This window comes from Dendropsophus ebraccatus, chromosome 4 (genome assembly GCF_027789765.1).
Source record: "Dendropsophus ebraccatus isolate aDenEbr1 chromosome 4, aDenEbr1.pat, whole genome shotgun sequence".
Classification (NCBI taxonomy): Eukaryota; Metazoa; Chordata; class Amphibia; order Anura; family Hylidae; genus Dendropsophus; species Dendropsophus ebraccatus.
This window is the reverse complement of record NC_091457.1, coordinates 40,203,188-40,223,640: the sequence shown is the minus strand read 5'-3', so window position 1 is coordinate 40,223,640 and position 20,453 is coordinate 40,203,188. Positions and strand designations below refer to the sequence as shown.

Here is a 20,453-nt window from a genome sequence, read left to right as displayed (position 1 = left end):
CACTACACCCAGAACCACACCATTTACGGGCTCAACTAGGTCTACAACTAGACCTACAACTAGGTCTACAACTAGGTCTACAACTCGCTCTACACTGAGAACAACACCATTTACGGGCACAACTAGGTCTACAACTAGACCTACAACTAGGTCTACAACTCGGTCTACACCAAGAACAACACCATTTACGGGCACAACAAGATCTACAACTAGACCACCATCAACAACTACAAGAAGTACAACTCGACCCACTACATTAACTCGCACTACACCCAGAACAACACCATTTACGGGCACAACTAGGTCTACAACTAGACCTACAACTAGGTCTACAACTAGGTCTACAACTCGCACTACACCGAGAACAACACCATTCACGGGCACAACTAGATCTACAACTAGACCAACATCCACTACTACAAGAAGTACAACTCGACCGACTACATTAACTCGCACTCCACCCAGAACCACACCATTTACGGGCTCAACTAGGTCTACAACTAGACCTACAACTAGGTCTACAACTAGGTCTACAACTCGCTCTACACCGAGAACAACACCATTTACGGGCACAACTAGGTCTACAACTAGACCTACAACTAGGTCTACAACTCGGGCTACACCAAGAACAACACCATTTACGGGCACAACAAGATCTACAACTAGACCACCATCAACAACTACAAGAAGTACAACTCGACTCACTACATTAACTCGCACTACACCCAGAACAACACCATTTACGGGCACAACTAGGACTACAACTAGACCTACAACTAGGTCTACAACTAGGTCTACAACTCGCACTACACCGAGAACAACACCATTCACGGGCACAACTAGATCTACAACTAGACCACCATCCACTACTACAAGAAGTACAACTCGACCGACTACATTAACTCGCACTACACCCAGAACCACACCATTTACGGGCACAACTAGGTCTACAACTAGACCTACAACTAGGTCTACAACAAGGTCTACAACTCGCTCTACACCGAGAACAACACCATTTACGGGCTCAACAAGATCCACAACTAGACCACCATCCACTACTACAAGAAGTACAACTCGACCCACTACATTAACTCGCACTACACCCAGAACAACACCATTTACGGGCACAACTAGGTCTACAACTAGACCTACAACTAGGTCTACAACTCGCTCTACACAGAGAACAACACCATTTACGGGCACAACAAGATCTACAACTAGACCACCATCCACTACTACAAGAAGTACAACTCGATCCACTACATTAACTCGCACTACACCCAGAACACCATTATTTACGACCACAGCTAGGTCTACAAGTAGACCTACAACTAGGTCTACAACTAGGTCTACAACTCGCTCTACACAGAGAACAACACCATTTACGGGCACAACAAGATCTACAACTAGACCACCATCCACTACTACAAGAAGTACAACTCGATCCAGTACATTAACTCGCACTACACCCAGAACACCATTATTTACGACCACAGCTAGGTCTACAACTAGACCACCATCCACTACTAAAAGAAGTACAACCCGACCCACTACATTAACTCGCACTACACCCAAAACAACACCATTTACGGGCACAACTAGGACTTCAACTAGACCTACAACTAGGTCTACAACTAGGTCTACAACTCGCACTACACTGAGAACAACACCATTCACGGGCACAACTAGATCTACAACTAGACCACCATCCACTACTACAAGAAGTACAACTCTACCGACTACATTAACTCGCACTACACCTAGAACCACACCATTTACGGGCACAACTAGGTCTACAACTAGACCTACAACTAGGTCTACAACAAGGTCTACAACTCGCTCTACACCGAGAACAACACCATTTACGGGCTCAACAAGATCTACAACTAGACCACCATCCACTACTACAAGAAGTACAACTCGACCCACTACATTAACTCGCACTACACCCAGAACAACACCATTTACAGGCACAACTAGGCCTACAACTAGACCTACAACTAGGTCTACAACTCGCACTACACCCAGAACAACACCATTTACGGGCACAACTAGATCTACAACTAGACCACCATCCACTACTACAAGAAGTACAACTCGACCCACTACGTTAACTCGCACTACACCCAGAACAACACCATTTACGGGCACAACTAGGTCTACAACTAGACCTACAACTAGGTCTACAACTAGGTCTACAACTCGCTCTACACAGAGAACAACACCATTTACGGGCACAATAAGATCTACAACTAGACCACCATCCACTACTACAAGAAGTACAACTCGATCCACTATATTAACTCGCACTACACCCAGAACACCATTATTTACGACCACAACTAGGTCTACAACTAGACCTACAACTAGGTCTACAACTCGCTCTACACAGAGAACAACACCATTTACGGGCACAACAAGATCTACAACTAGACCACCATCCACTACTACAAGAAGTACAACTCGATCCACTACATTAACCCGCACTACACCCAGAACACCATTATTTACGACCACAGCTAGGTCTACAACTAGACCACCATCCACTACTACAAGAAGTACAACCCGACCCACTACATTAACTCGCACTACACCCAGAACAACACCATTTACGGGCACAACTAGGACTACAACTAGACCTACAACTAGGTCTACAACTAGGTCTACAACTCGCTCTACACCGAGAACAACACCATTTACGGGCACAACAAGATCTACAACTAGACCACCATCCACTACTACAAGAAGTACAACTCGATCCACTACATTAACTCGCACTACACCCAGAACACCATTATTTACGACCACAGCTAGGTCTACAACTAGACCTACAACTAGGTCTACAACTCGCTCTACACAGAGAACAACACCATTTACGGGCACAACTAGATCTACAACTAGACCACCATCAACTACTACAAGAAGTACAACTCGACCGACTACATTAACTCGCACTACACCCAGAACCACACCTTTTACGGGCACAACTAGGTCTACAACTAGACCTACAACTAGGTCTACAACAAGGTCTACAACTCGCTCTACACCGAGAACAACACCATTTACGGGCTCAACAAGATCTACAACTAGACCACCATCCACTACTACAAGAAGTACAACTCGACCCACTACATTAACTCGCACTACACCCAGAACAACACCATTTACGGGCACAACTAGGTCTACAACTAGACCTACAACTAGGTCTACAACTAGGTCTACAACTCGCTCTACACAGAGAACAACACCATTTACGGGCACAACAAGATCTACAACTAGACCACCATCCACTACTACAAGAAGTACAACTCGATCCACTACATTAACTCGCACTACACCCAGAACCACACCATTTACGGGCACAACTAGGTCTACAACTAAACCTACAACTAGGTCTACAACTCGCACTACACCCAGAACAACACCATTTACGGGCACAACTAGATCTACAACTAGACCACCATCCACTACTACAAGAAGTACAACTCGACCCACTACGTTAACTCGCACTACACCCAGAACAACACCATTTACGGGCACAACTAGGTCTACAACTAGACCTACAACTAGGTCTACAACTCGCTCTACACAGAGAACAACACCATTTACGGGCACAACAAGATCTACAACTAGACCACCATCCACTACTACAAGAAGTACAACTCGATCCACTACATTAACTCGCACTACACCCAGAACAACACCATTTACGGGCACAACTAGGTCTACAACTAGACCTACAACTAGGTCTACAACTAGGTCAACAACTCGCTCTACACCATTTACGGGCACAAGATCTACAACTAGACCACCATCCACTACTACAAGAAGTACAACTCGACCCACTACATTAACTCGCACTACACCCAGAACAACACCATTTACTGGCACAACAAGATCTACAACTAGACCAACATCCACTACTACAAGAAGTACAACTCGACCCACTACATTAACTCGCACTACACCCAGAACAACACCATTTACGGGCACAACTAGGTCTACAACTAGACCTACAACTAGGTCTACAACTAGGTCTACAACTCGGTCTACACTGAGAACAACACCTTTTACCGGCACAACAAGATCTACAACTAGACCACCATCCACAAGTACAAGAAGTACAACTCGACCCACTACATTAACTCGCACTACACCCAGAACAACACCATTTACGGGCACAACAAGATCTACAACTAGACCACCATCCACTACTACAAGAAGTACAACTCGACCCACTACATTAACTCGCACTACACCCAGAACAACACCATTTACAGGCACAACTAGGTCTACAACTAGACCTACAACTAGGTCTACAACTAGGTCTACAACTAGACCACTATCCACTACTACAAGAAGTACAACTCGATCCACTATTTTAACTCGCACTACACCCAGAACAACACCATTTACGGGCACAACTAGGTCAACAACTAGACCTACAATTGGGTCTACAACTAGGTCTACAACTCGCACTACACCCAGAACAACACTATTTACGGGCACAACTAGGTCTACAACTAGACCTACAACTGGGTCTACATCTCGCACTACAGTCAGAACAACACCATTTACGGGCACAACTAGATCTACAACTAGACCACCACCCACTACTACAAGAAGTACAACTCGATCCACTACTATAACTCGAACTACACCCAGAACAACACCATTTACGGGCACAAGTAGGTCTACAACTAGACCTACAACTGGGTCTACAACTAGGTCTACAACTCGCACTACACCCAGAACATCACCATTTACAGGCACAACTAGGTCTACAACTAGACCTACAACTGGGTCTACAACTCGCACTACAATCAGAACAACACGATTTACGGGCACAACTAGATCTACAACTAGACCACCATCCAGTTCTAGAAGAATTACAACTCGATCTACTACTTCAACTCGAACTACACCCAGAACAACACCATTTACGGGCACAACTAGATCTACAACTAGACCACCACCCACTACTACAAGAAGTACAACTCGATCCACTACTATAACTCGAACTACACCCAGAACAACACCATTTACGGGCACAAGTAGGTCTACAACTAGACCTACAACTGGGTCTACAACTAGGTCTACAACTCGCACTACACCCAGAACAACACCATTTACGGGCACAACTAGGTCTACAACTAGACCTACAACTGGGTCTACAACTCGCACTACAATCAGAACAACACGATTTACGGGCACAACTAGATCTACAACTAGACCACCACCCACTACTACAAGAATTACAACTCGATCTACTACTTCAACTCGAACTACACCCAGAACAACACCATTCACGGGCACAACTAGATCTACAACTAGACCACCACCCACTACTACAAGAAGTACAACTCGATCCACTACTATAACTCGAACTACACCCAGAACAACACCATTTACGGGCACAAGTAGGTCTACAACTAGACCTACAACTGGGTCTACAACTAGGTCTACAACTCGCACTACACCCAGAACAACACCATTTACGGGCACAACTAGGTCTACAACTAGACCTACAACTGGGTCTACAACTCGCACTACAATCAGAACAACACGATTTACGGGCACAACTAGATCTACAACTAGACCACCATCCAGTTCTAGAAGAATTACAACTCGATCTACTACTTCAACTCGAACTACACCCAGAACAACACCATTTACGGGCACAACTAGCTCTACAACTAGACCTACAACTGGGTCTACAACTCGCACTACAGTCAGAACAACACCATTTACGGGCACAACTAGATCTACAACTAGACCACCACCCACTACTACAAGAAGTACAACTCGATCCACTACTTTAACTCGAACTACACCCAGAACAACACCATTTACGGGCACAACTAGGTCTACAACTAGACCTACAACTGGGTCTACAACTAGGTCTACAACTCGCACTACACCCAGAACAACACCATTTACGGGCACAACTAAGTCTACAACTAGACCTACAACTGGGTCTACAACTCGCACTACAGTCAGAACAACACCATTTACGGGCACAACTAGATCTACAACTAGACCACCACCCACTACTACAAGAAGTACAACTCGATCTACTACTTCCCTTCGAACTACACCCAGAACAACACCATTTACGGGCACAACTAGATCTACAACTAGACCACCACCCACTACTACAAGAAGTACAACTCGATCCACTACTTTAACTCGCACTACACCCAGAACAACACCATTTACGGGCACAACTAGGTCAACAACTAGACCTACAACTGGGTCTACAACTAGGTCTACAACTCGCACTACACCCAGAACAACACCATTTACAGGCACAACTAGATCTACAACTAGACCTACAACTGGGTCTACAACTCGCACTACAGTCAGAACAACACCATTTACGGGCACTACTAGATCTACAACTAGACCACCACCCACTACTACAAGAAGTACAACTCGATCCACTACTTTAACTCGCACTACACCCAGAACAACACCATTTACGGGCACAACTAGGTCAACAACTAGACCTACAACTGGGTCTACAACTAGGTCTACAACTCGAACTACACCCAGAACAACACCATTTACGGGCACAACTAGGTCTACAGCTAGACCTACAACTGGGTCTACAACTCGCACTACAGTCAGAACAACACCATTTACGGGCACAACTAGATCTACAACTAGACCACCACCCACTACTACAAGAAGTACAACTCAAACTACTACTTCCCTTCGAACTACACCCAGAACAACACCATTTACGGGCACAACTAGGTCTACAACTAGACCTACAACTGGGTCTACAACTCGCACTACGGTCAGAACAACACCATTTACGGGCACAACTAGATCTACAACTAGACCACCACCCACTTCTACAAGAAGTACAACTCGATCCACTACTTTAACTCGAACTACACCCAGAACAACACCATTTACGGGCACAACTAGGTCTACAACTAGACCTACAACTGGGCCTACAACTAGGTCTACAACTCGCACTACACCCAGAACAACACCATCTACGGGCACAACTAGGTCTACAACTAGACCTACATCTGGGTCTACAACTCGCACTACAGTCAGAATAACACCATTTACGGGCATGACTAGAACTACAACTAGACCACTATCCACTACTACAAGAAGTACAACTCGATCCACTACTTTAACTCGCACTACACCAAGAACAACACCATTTACGGGCACAACTAGGTCAACAACTAGACCTACAACTGGGTCTACAACTAGGTCTACAACTCGCACTACACCCAGAACAACACCATTTACGGGCACAACTAAGTCTACAACTAGACCTACAACTAGGTCTACATCTCGCACTACAGTCAGAACAACACCATTTACGGGCACAACTAGATCTACAACTAGACCACCATCCACTACTACAAGAAGTACAACTCGATCTACTACTTCCCTTCGAACTACACCCAGAACAACACCATTTACGGGCACAACTAGGTCTACAGCTAGACCTACAACTGGGTCTACAACTCGCACTACAGTCAGAACAACACCATTTACGGGCACAACTAGATCTACAACTAGACCACCACCCACTACTACAAGAAGTACAACTCGATCTACTACTTCCCTTCGAACTACACCCAGAACAACACCATTTACGGGCACAACTAGGTCTACAACTAGACCTACAACTGGGTCTACAACTCGCACTACGGTCAGAACAACACCATTTACGGGCACAACTAGATCTACAACTAGACCACCACCCACTTCTACAAGAAGTACAACTCGATCCACTACTTTAACTCGAACTACACCCAGAACAACACCATTTACGGGCACAACTAGGTCTACAACTAGACCTACAACTGGGCCTACAACTAGGTCTACAACTCGCACTACACCCAGAACAACACCATCTACGGGCACAACTAGGTCTACAACTAGACCTACATCTGGGTCTACAACTCGCACTACAGTCAGAATAACACCATTTACGGGCATGACTAGAACTACAACTAGACCACTATCCACTACTACAAGAAGTACAACTCGATCCACTACTTTAACTCGCACTACACCAAGAACAACACCATTTACGGGCACAACTAGGTCAACAACTAGACCTACAACTGGGTCTACAACTAGGTCTACAACTCGCACTACACCCAGAACAACACCATTTACGGGCACAACTAGGTCTACAACTAGACCTACAACTGGGTCTACATCTCGCACTACAGTCAGAACAACACCATTTACGGGCACAACTAGATCTACAACTAGACCACCATCCACTACTACAAGAAGTACAACTCGATCTACTACTTCCCTTCGAACTACACCCAGAACAACACCATTTACGGGCACAACTAGGTCTACAGCTAGACCTACAACTGGGTCTACAACTCGCACTACAGTCAGAACAACACCATTTACGGGCACAACTAGATCTACAACTAGACCACCACCCACTACTACAAGAAGTACAACTCGATCTACTACTTCCCTTCGAACTACACCCAGAACAACACCATTTACGGGCACAACTAGGTCTACAACTAGACCTACAACTGGGTCTACAACTCGCACTACGGTCAGAACAACACGATTTACGGGCACAACTAGATCTACAACTAGACCACCACCCACTTCTACAAGAAGTACAACTCGATCCACTACTTTAACTCGAACTACACCCAGAACAACACCATTTACGGGCACAACTAGGTCTACAACTAGACCTACAACTGGGCCTACAACTAGGTCTACAACTCGCACTACACCCAGAACAACACCATCTACGGGCACAACTAGGTCTACAACTAGACCTACATCTGGGTCTACAACTCGCACTACAGTCAGAATAACACCATTTACGGGCATGACTAGAACTACAACTAGACCACTATCCACTACTACAAGAAGTACAACTCGATCCACTACTTTAACTCGCACTACACCAAGAACAACACCATTTACGGGCACAACTAGGTCAACAACTAGACCTACAACTGGGTCTACAACTAGGTCTACAACTCGCACTACACCCAGAACAACACCATTTACGGGCACAACTAGGTCTACAACTAGACCTACAACTGGGTCTACAACTCGCACTACAATCAGAACAACACCATTTACGGGCACAACTAGATCTACAACTAGACCACCATCCACTACTACAAGAAGTACAACTCGATCTACTACTTCAATTCGAACTACACCCAGAACAACACCATTTACGGGCACAACTAGGTCTACAACTAGACCTACAACTGGGTCTACAACTCGCACTACAGTCAGAACAACACCATTTACGGGCACAACTAGATCTACAACTAGACCACCACCCACTACTACAAGAAGTACAACTCGATCCACTACTTTAACTCGAACTACACCCAGAACAACACCATTTACGGGCACAACTAGGTCTACAACTAGACCTACAACTAGGTCTACAACTCGCACTACACCCAGAACAACACCATTTACAGGCACAACTAGGTCTACAACTAGACCTACAACTGGGTCTACAACTAGGTCTACAACTCGCACTACACCCAGAACAACACCATTTACGGGCACAACTAGGTCTACAACTAGACCTACAACTGGGTCTACAACTCGCACTACCGTCAGAACAACACCATTTACGGGCACAACTAGAACTACAACTAGACCACCATCCACTACTACAAGAAGTACAACTCGACCCATTACATTAACTAGCACTACACCCACAACTAAGTCTACAACTCGCTCTACACCGAGAACAACACCATCAACAATCAGAACTACTATTGGTAAGTTATTTCTCTAGCTATGTTTTTTAAGGAGAAACTATATTCACCCCTTTCCCAAGGATACATTCTGTGCTGTAGTGCCTAAGTGTATTTTTTCACAGTTAATGTTTACTTTTTACTGGTACCAATTTGGAGTATGTATGATTTTTTTTTTTTTTTAATTGTTTCATTTTTTTGGGGGGTGGGGGTTGGGGGGGGGTAAGGCAAAATAATGAATAGAAGAATCATATATATATCTTTAACTAATATAAAATATTAAAAATATTAAAAATATTAATAGAGCAATGTCCCATTGTGTTCAATGGAATTTCCACTCTGTTGTTCACACTGCAGAATTTTCTGCCGCAGATCTGCTTTCTGCCCAAAGAATTGACATGTTAATTCTTTGGGTGGGTTCACACTGAGGAGTCCAGGCGGATCACATGGCTTGCCCCGCTCATACCGTGCGCACCTGCGCCCATGCCATAGACTCCATTCTATGGTCAAACGGATTGCGCCAAAAAAAACTGACATGTGTGAACCCACCTTTTCAGCGGATTCTGCTAGAGGAATTCTATAGAAGTCAATGAGGCTTAAATTCTGCTTGTTCTCAAATTCTGCTCCTATTCTGCCAGAGCTGAAAAGATGAGGAATTTCAAGCAGAAAATTTTCCTCTTCAATTACTCGCCTATTCCTACAGCATTTTTTAAATAATAAAAGAAAGTGGGGACTATTGAAACAATATGGAAGAGGAGAGAGACCAAACAGCTAATATGAGTACTCTAGTGTCATAAATGTTTTTATTACACTGGGGGCACAGTTCAATTAAATATACTTCTTGTCTGATACTTATCCACTCAGCCAATCCCTGCAGCCAGTTATTAACTGAGTGGGCAAATCTTTCTGAGACATCCTGGAATCAGAAATAATTAGTGATGAGCGGGGCACCTGAAGGTGCAGTAATTAAAGCTGCAAGTGTCTGTGTAGCTGAATATCACTATTTTTATTTTTACAGTGTCCCAGCATTTAAAAAATGTACTTTTATAATACTGCAATATCTTTTAATATACTAGGAAGACAGGCAGGTGGAAGAGAAGAAGCGAAGGCGAAAGGAATTAGACAATTAAACATTTGAATCTCCAATTTTAAGCCACTTGGCCACACAATTTTCACTGCAGTTGAGAATTTATGACTGGATTCAGACCTAACATTTTTCTCATGGTCCCTAAGATATTTCTCAGCCACAAAAAGAGTGGAAATAAATTGCAAGTATTAAGCTAATAGACTTATCCATCATCTCAAGGCTTTATTTGCCATTGCTAGGTGTACTAAACTGTTACATTCTATAAACATTTCTTTGAATGCTTACCATGGACATACTGTATGTACTCAACCTTAACTTTAGTCAAGGATTCCAATTTCTCAAAAATTCCTTTCAATACAATATCACCGACAACAGAAGAGGATTTCTATAACAATCACTGTGTGTCTACATATTTGCAAACACAGTGTATACAATTGTGTCAGGAAATCACATAGTTAAAAAAGCAGGTGATTTTACACATATATTTTTATATAATATAATACATTTTTATGTTACATACATTTCAAGATACAGTTAAGAAAAGGCACATCTGTAATATTACTTTTCTGCCTCAGAAGTTGTTGCAGAAAAAGTGTGTGGGTCTGCCATTTTGTTTGACTTGAAATATAATTTCTTTTTTTTTTTTTTCATTAAAGGAGAAGTCCAGGGAAATTTTTTTATTAAACTATTGTATTGCCCTCCAAAAGTTATACAAATCACCAAGATACACTTATTACAGGAAATGCACATAAAGTGCTTTTTCCCCTGCACTTACTACTGCATCAAGGCTTCACTTCCTGGTTAACATGGTGATCTCACGACCCGATTCCCAGAGCTGTGGCTGCTGGAGAGGATGAATGCAGGGGGACACTGAGGGACACAGGGCACTGGAGGGACACTGAGCATCCCTCTGACATCATCCTCTTTAGCAGCAACAGCCCGCACAGCTCTGGGAGTCGGGTCGTGACATCACCATTTTATCCAGGAAGTGAAGCCTTGATGCAGTAGTAAGTGCAGTGAAAAAAAATCACTTTATAAGCATTTCCTGTAATAAGTGTATATTGGTGATTTGTATAACTTTTGGGGGGCAATACAATACTTCTCCTTCAATGCTTTCAGTTTTTTTAATGTTATAAAGGAAATTATTGTGTAAAAATATTAAAGGGAAACTATCATCAGGTTTATAGAAAGAAACCTGCTGATATGTACCTGTTGCGGCTGAGGTGCTAATTCCGACACAGTCTACTTTTTCTTCTTTGTGGCGCCATTTAAAAGTTAAATAACCATGCAAATTAATAATTTTGGTGCACTACCTGCCTACCTGCCATGTAACACCCACTGCCCAGTGCACCAAAATGCCTAATTAGCATATTTATTTAGGTATACATAACTCCTTAACATTAAGAAGACCGGCACCAGAATGAATACCTTAGCCACAACATTTATATATACCATATTCAGTAGTTTACTTTTAAGCACAAAACATAAAATATTGACGCATCTTAACTTTCTACTACAGCTACTTCAACAACTAAGACACCTATTACAAACGTAACAACCGTATTGCCATTTACAACAACAACGAAAGAACCAAAGGACGCTACTTTAACAGGATTTACCTTTACACGAACAGTAAGTACCTGTCTGTTGGCATTCTACTTTATATTGGTATACTGGTTTCTCCTTCTACTGTAATAATTTACTGTATATGCTCCACACTGAAAGGATGACCTGAAATACTTACATAATTTTTTAGGCATAATTTGAATAAGGGTACAAACCCACACAGCGTATACACAGCAGATACGCAACAAATACGCAGCAAATACGCAGCAGATTTGTTGGTACAGATTTGATGCTGTGTTCAGTTATTTAGATCTAATCTGCTGCGTGTTTGCTGCGTGTTTGCTGCGTATTTGCTGCGTATCGCAGCAGTAAATACGCTGCTTATACGGTGTGTGGGTTTATACCCTTAAAGAGGATTTTTCATCGCAAGGTGTGAAACTAGGCATATATTATGACATCAGTGTTTAAAGTAAAAATTTAGGGGGAGATTGATCAAGATGTGCCCCTTACGTATGCAGCAGAAAAGGGGCAGATTTGCCTCTTGTCCGTGAAATATATCAGCTGTAGCCCCGCTTGCCTGATTGGCGAGCAGTGGGGGCTCGACAAAGTGAGGAGAAGGTGTGGCCTCCTCTCACTACAGAGTTATTAGGATCTTTTAGGCGTAAATTATAATACAAAACTACATGTGCTCCTGAGCAGGTATTGATTTGTTTGGCAATGCCAGTGCCAGATGCATGGCTGGCTGGCTTTACTAAGAGGCATACGTCTCATTGTAAATCCTCCCGGGGAAAAAGACACAAGGCTTTATTTGGGACTGGTGTACATGCTCCTTGATAGACATAGCCATATTATGAGTTATTTTTTTGGTTCTGTTACTGTTCTGTTTGGTTCTAAGTACTGTTTGCAAACGAGGTTAATAAAAGGTGGCTGCCCCCTTTAAGAGGCACAAGTCTCTAATAAATTTGGCGTTTATCATGGACAATCTGTGTCAGACTTGGATATCTACATTAGCATTGAGCTGGATCAGTTTAATGTCATAATTGACACCAATTTCTGTCATTAATCACAATAAATCCACCTGGCTGCAAGGAGACCAAACACCCTTATCTAAGCCTCACCTGCCTTTTCTAAATGTGGCAGCAAAGTGATGCAGCAAAGTAAAAAGTCACAGTTTTTTGTGTGCAAAACTATACTTGTGCAAAAGCATTTCAACTTTTGTTTACCAGAAAACTGACATACAGCCTTAAAAAATTCCCCACATAGTCATTTTACTGTGTTGTTGTAGCAGGAAATGTTATTGCTCCTTATGAAACTTGCCCTCTGGAGTGGCAGTGCACATGGGGGGACATTTACTAAGTCCTGCGTTTTTTACGCTGGGCTTACAAATGTCCCTGCAGCCCCAGAGCTCAGGGGATTTATGTAGAGGCGCACTGCCTCTACATAAATCCCGATTGCACTGAGCCCATCTGTGCGGAAATTTTCAGCTCAGAGCTGGCGTAGGTTTCAGTATTATTTGCGTTGCCCCCTCTGCGAGCTGCCGCACCCCCCAGGGACGCCCCCTCTCTGCCCCACTGGCGAAGGTGGCGCAGATGGGGCAGATGCGAAAAAAATATTTGCAAAAATACCATTTGCGAATATTTTTACGCCGATCTGCCCCATCTGTGTCTAAAAAAGGCATTTACGCCTTTTCATACATGTCCCCCCTTGGTGCTCTTATCCCGTATGATCATGAACAATCTTCCCTCTTATTTAACCCCTAGACTACCAAGGACGTACCGGTACGCCCTGGAAATCTGTCCCCAGATGACCCTGGGCGTACCGGTACGTCCTTTGCTGTGGAGCGCGCTTCATAGGAGGTGGGGGCCGGCTGCAGTGAGCAGCCCAGCCCTCACCGTTAATGACTGGCCACACTGGATCGCACTGCAGCGTGTCATTAACCCCTTAAATGCCGCAAACCGCGGCTTTTAAGTGTAAGTGACAGGGGGAGTTTGACACTGCGGGGGTCCCGATTGTTGTAACGGACTGCCGGAGGACTCTCACCTTCTTCCGTGTGATCCGATGGTGCTTTGCTCACTGAGCCTGCACTGAGCCAGGCTCAATGAGCAGATCGCCTATCACACTGATCAATGCTTTGCCTATGGCATAGCAATGATCAGTGTAAGAAATCAAAGAAATGTATGTAAAAGTCCCCCAGAGACTTACACTACCCCAAAGCCCCTCCCCCAATAAAAGTTTAAATCACCCCCCCTTTCCCATTATATAAATGAAACATATAAAGATAAATAAATAAATAGACATATAATATATCGTAGCATGCGTAATTGTCCAATTTATTAAAATATAACAAGCATCATCACTAACAGCAAACAGCATAGACGAAAAGAACGAAAAAAGTGCCAAGATTACTGATTTTATGTTACATTATATATAAAAAATTTTTTTTATAAAAAGTCCGATCTTCACAAATATGGTGTTAATAAAAACTAGAGATCATGACGGAAAAAAATGACACCCCATACAGCCCTGTAGGTAAAAGAATAAAACCGTTATAAGCATCATAAGGATTTCATAAAAAAAAAAAATATATATATATATATATATATATATATAACATTAGAGAATCTGTGTAAACCTGCATATAGTTGTGTTCGGACTGACCTATTTAATAATGGCATCATGTCACTTTTACCGTATAGTTCATTACGTAGACACAGGAACCCCCCAAAAGTTACCATATTGCATTCTTTTTTACGATTTCACCAATTTATATCTTCATAAATAATAATTTTGGGGTTCCATCATACATGTTATTGTAGAATGAAAGACGCCATTACAATGTACAACTATTCCTGTAAAAACAAGCCCCCACATGGCCCTGTAGATAGAAAACTGAAGTGCTAGAGCTCCTAGAAGGGGAGGAGGAAAAAACACAAAAATCTAAATTTGCACAGTCCACTGGGTCATTTTGGGCTTGGTCCTCAAAGGGTTAAATATATATGTATCTGCAATTTTTCGATTTTGTATTGTTTTTAGTTTTAGAACTTTTTCTGTTGTCTAATGATTGTTAGCATTTTTTCTATGGCACTCTGCACATACTGAGGTGTATGTATAGAAAACTATTTTGCTTATAAATAGTTATATACACTAATTCAATTTATAGACTTATTTGTTCATTTAATGATCCACAAGGGCTTGTACTATTGGGTATTAATCCGCAAATTTCTTGTGTTTGTTCAGATTTTTTGGGTGTGACATTTGTCATTTAATAAAGACTAGAAAATGTACCCAGCGTTGCCCGGGTATAAAGTGTCAGTGTGTTAATTAGATTTGTTCCAAGGTCGCCCAGAAGGCAAATCTATGCCCTTGTTTTTTTTTGTTTACGGGGAAATCGCCAGGAGCCCTATATACACCTACATACACTATATACCCCGACAGTTCTGCACTGTTTATGTAAATTGTAGGTTAGAAATGAACTAAAAACTTTAAACATCCTAAATACCTAATAGCCAAACTAAGATGTCATCATGTGATCAGACTGTATACAGAGCCTGGTTATATACAACATTGTCAGTGTTATATACAGCCTGGTTATATGCAACATTGTCTGTGTAATAGACAGCCTGGTTATTTGCAACATTGGCAGTGTTATACAGTATACAGCCTAGTATACAACATTAACAGTGTTATACTGAGCCTGGTTATATACAACATTGGCAGTGTTATATACAGCCTGGTTATATACAACATTGGCAGTGTGATATACAGCCTTGTTATGTACAACATTGGTAGTGTTATGCGGAGCCTGGTTATATGCAACATTGGCAGTGTTACATACAGTCTGGTTATATACAACATCAGCAGTGTTATATATACAACATTGGTAGTGTTATGCTGAGCCTGGTTATACAACATTGACAGTGTTAGTAGAGGTCCTGTATACCTGTAGTATATAGTTGGTGGAGGTCCTGTATATCTGTAGTGTATAGTTGGTGGAGGTCCTCTATATTTGTAGTGTATAGTTGGTGGGAGTCCTGCATACCTGTAGTGTGTAGTTTAGGTCTCCCCCCACCAACTGCAGACCATAAGTAATGTGTGTGTGCAGAAAACCTGCAGCTTATAATAATAAGTGCATACACAATCCTGCATCATCATAATCTGGCCCTCTTCGGCACTACCTTTCATCTTTGGTGAGGACAACACAGAAGAGGTTTCAAAGTTTCTAATATTTTATACCCCCCCCCCCCCCGCCGGTAGCCCCCGTACTGTATACACTCCCCCCTTTCAGGTACTCCTATACTGTATACACTCCCTCCCTGAAGGTGGCCCCCATGTTGTATACACTCCCCCCGAAGCTAGCCCTCATACTGTATACACCCCCACCCCTGTGGGTGGCCCCCATACTGTATACACCCCCACCCCTGTGGGTGGCCCCCATACTCTATAAATTCCCCCACTTGCAGGTAGCCCCATACTCAATACACCCCCCTCCTTGCAGGTAGTCCCTATACTGTATACACTCCACCCCCGTAGGTAGCCCCCATACTATATACACTCCCCCCCCTTACAGGTAGCCCCCTTTACTGTAAACACTCCCCCCCTGCAGGTAGCCCCCGTACTGTATACATTCCCCTCTGCAGGTATTCCCCATACTGTATACACTGCCCCCCTTGCAGACAGCACCCATACTGTATACATTCCCCCCTTCAGGTAGCCCCCATGCTGTACAAACTCCCCTCTGCATGTAGCCCCCATGCTGTATACACTCCCCCCTGCAGGTAGCCACCATGCTGTATACACTTCCCCCTGCAGGTATCCACCATGCTGTATACACTCCCCCCTGCAGGTAGCCCCCCATGGTGTATACATTCCCCCCATCAAGTAGCCCCCATGCTGTATACCCCCCCAGGTAGCCCCCATGCTGTATACATTCCCTAACACCCCCTTACTGTATACATTCCCCAACACCACCACCCAGCAGGTAAGCCCCTTACTGTATACACTGTGTATACACTGTACACTGTTAGGGTGCCTTCACACCTACCGGATCCGCAGCGGATTTCACGCTGTGAATTCGTAGCGAAATCCACTGTGGATCCAGTGTCATTCAACCCTATGACACTACATACTCTCAGTGGGATTGACATCCTGCTGCGAGTATGTAAATTAACCCCCTCGGCAGCCAAAGGGTAACTTACACTGACAAAGGCATCCATCATCCCACCCTCACAGACAGCTATTAGATCATGCAGGCTCCCCTCCAGTGTGTTCAGCGCTGTGCTGCTGCTGCTGGGCACGGCTCTCTCCTCACGGCTCTGGACGTCCCCCCCCCCCCCCGAAGCAAGCTGGAGCGGTGTGTGCAGTGTCCAGAGCCGTGAGAAGAGAGCTGTGCCCGGCAGCAGCAGCACAGCGCTGAACACAATGGAGAGGAGCCTGCACGATCTAACAGCGGGATGATGGGCGCCTCTGTCAGTGTAAGTTATGCTCCGGCCGCTATGGGGGTTAATTTACATACTCGCAGCGGGATGTAAATCCCCCTGCGAGTATATAGTGTCATAGGGTTGAATGACACTGGATCCGCAGCAGATTTCACTGTGAATTCGCAGCATGAAATCCGCTGCAGATCCGGTAGGTGTGAAGGCACCCTTACTGTATTTATTTCTGTGGATCTTTTGTGAGGCAGCTGGCCCTAGCAACCAATCAGATTCCAGCTCCCTTTGAAAATGAAAGCAGTAATCCTATAGGTTGCTGAGGCTCCCAACTGTCATTTCTGCTGGTCAGCTTCAGCACTAATTATATCACCTGTGTGCAGTGTGGAGATTTTCCCGTTCATCTCTATGGGGCGCTCTTACCCCTCCCCTCCTGTACATCTTGCTGGGACGGGACCTTTGCTCTAACCTTCCTGGGAACCCAATGTATCGGTGGGCCAAATTTGGGGTCAAACGGTTCAGCCGTTTGGAAGTCTATAGGGGACAGACGGACAGACAGACAGACAGATAATGACTCAAAATCACAAAAACTGCCTAAGGGGCCCTTGCACACTACGGAAATCAAGCGATTCCGTGCGTGCTCCCGGTTTACATCTGGCCGTCCCATAGGCTTCAATCTAGGCACAGGCAGATTTCACTGTCTCTCCAAAGAATTAACATGGCAATTCTATGAGCGGACGGCAGAGCCTGCTTGACCGTGACCATAGAATAGAGCCTATGGGACCAGCAGAACTTTAAGCATGAGCACAGGGGTGGGGGAGGGGCGTATAGTGTGTGCAAGTGCCCTAATTCTTGGACGATGTAAACCTAGGTTATATGCCTTTCTTATATGCCCTCTTTAGCTGTTTTGAGTAATATTAGTATTTTGGCCATCAACATGCCAAGGTTCCTAGAATAGAGGTCATTCTTTTCAGCAGCTTATTTAAATCCTTAAAGGGTTTGTTTGTTTGTTTGTTTGTTTGTTTTTTTAACATTTCGTATAAGCCATATTTCCATCTAGAAAGAAAGTTTGTATGATTATATGTGGGTTTTTATTTAATTAATTTTTATTTGTTTATTTTAACTTTTTTTTTATAGACTCCAGCTTATTGTGAAGCTGCACCTTGCTATGAGCAAATGTTCAATCTCAGTCAGCTAGACTGTCCAAATGTACCGAAACCCAAAGAGTGCACTAGTTTTCTACGGCAGTATGATCCACTCGATTGTTGTTTCATATATACCTGTCCATGTAAGTAATTCTTAATGTATTCTAAATACATAAAGGAATGTACATAAAGGTTGTAAATAAATCATCATCATTGTGCAGTTAAAAGAATACACAGTGAGGCCAATTTATCATTGGTACCATTCCTGGTTATCATTCAACTCCGCGGTTGGTTCCGGCTTCTTGAGTCATGATGTTACAGGCCCTCTCAGCCAGTTGCCATCTCTGGCAGGACATCGCTGCATTCTCTGACTGGGTGGGCTTGCAATGGCACAAACCAGAACCTAAAAGCAGCAGAAATGTTTTGTTATGTAATTTGCATAATATAAAAACATCCACAGGGATATAAAAGAACATGCACCAAGTAATTTGTATTATAGCCCATAAACTATTTCATGCAAGAAAATGGGGCTTTCCAATTCGGCTCCCCCCTCAATGGCAATGTTCAGTAAAGGCCCTATTTCACGGGCCGACTGAGAGGAGCAAAGGAGTGCCATTAAGCGCTTGTTTGCTCCTTGTTCCCTGCTCGCTGCCGCTGCTATTCCACTATTTCGCTATTCCGGCAGCAGCGAGCGGGTGAGTCCAGGGGGTGCCGCGGGGAGGCGCGGGGGGCTGCCCAGGTGATCGCTAGATCGTCCGGGCAGCCCATAGCATACAGCAGCGGTCTGCTGCTGCCGCTCCTACTCCACGGAGCGATGGCAGCAGATCGTTGCTGTATGAGTTGTTTGTCTTTCAACATGTTTGAAAGACAAACGACGCAACGATCAGCCAACATGAGCGATGTCGGCTGATTGTTGCCTTCTATTCCAAGGGACAATCATCGTCCGTAACGGCCGATAATCGTTCCGTGTAATAAGGCCTTAAGAACAGACTCAGGCATGTTAAATTTTAAATTCCAAATCCTCTTATTAGGTAGATAAGCCAGCCAAAGGAGTCTGGCTATGACTTTATCCACTAAAAATGCAAGCTGAGGGTGCATATGTATGAAGTGATGAATAAGTATTACCCGAACATGTGGAGAGTTGCTCTTCTGCCGTATAGGTGGTCAAACTGTACATCTTGGCTATTGGCTGGTATAAAATTGATAAGAGCCAGCAGCAGTTACCTCTGCTCCACACGTACACAACATGAGGATCCTCCACATCATCCAAACATCAAAGAAAAGCAGGTCACAGCGTAGCCAGAGGCAACAGATTAGGAGTGGACGAAGGTTATTCCACTGTTCCCAAACAAACAACAACATTTTGGCAGATACAGTCACCTTTATCATGCTTGACACTTTTAAAAGTGTGGAGGGCGGACTTTGCATAAAATGCCCCTGTGGCCTGGCCCATTTCAGAAGCCTATGCCTCTTA

General features: G+C 43.7%; 1 protein-coding gene across 1 annotated transcript in view; it reads left to right on the top strand.

Annotated features, from left to right (window-relative positions):
• The first annotated feature begins 8,854 nt into the window (after positions 1–8,854).
• The window catches only part of LOC138789264 (mucin-2-like), a 198,815-nt gene continuing 187,216 nt past the window's right edge, over positions 8,855–20,453 (top strand). The window contains exons 1-3 of the mRNA XM_069967868.1: positions 8,855–9,779; positions 12,362–12,474; positions 18,972–19,122. Of these exons, the coding sequence (XP_069823969.1) occupies positions 8,855–9,779; positions 12,362–12,474; positions 18,972–19,122 (1,189 nt within the window). The remainder of the gene's footprint in view (positions 9,780–12,361; positions 12,475–18,971; positions 19,123–20,453) is intronic.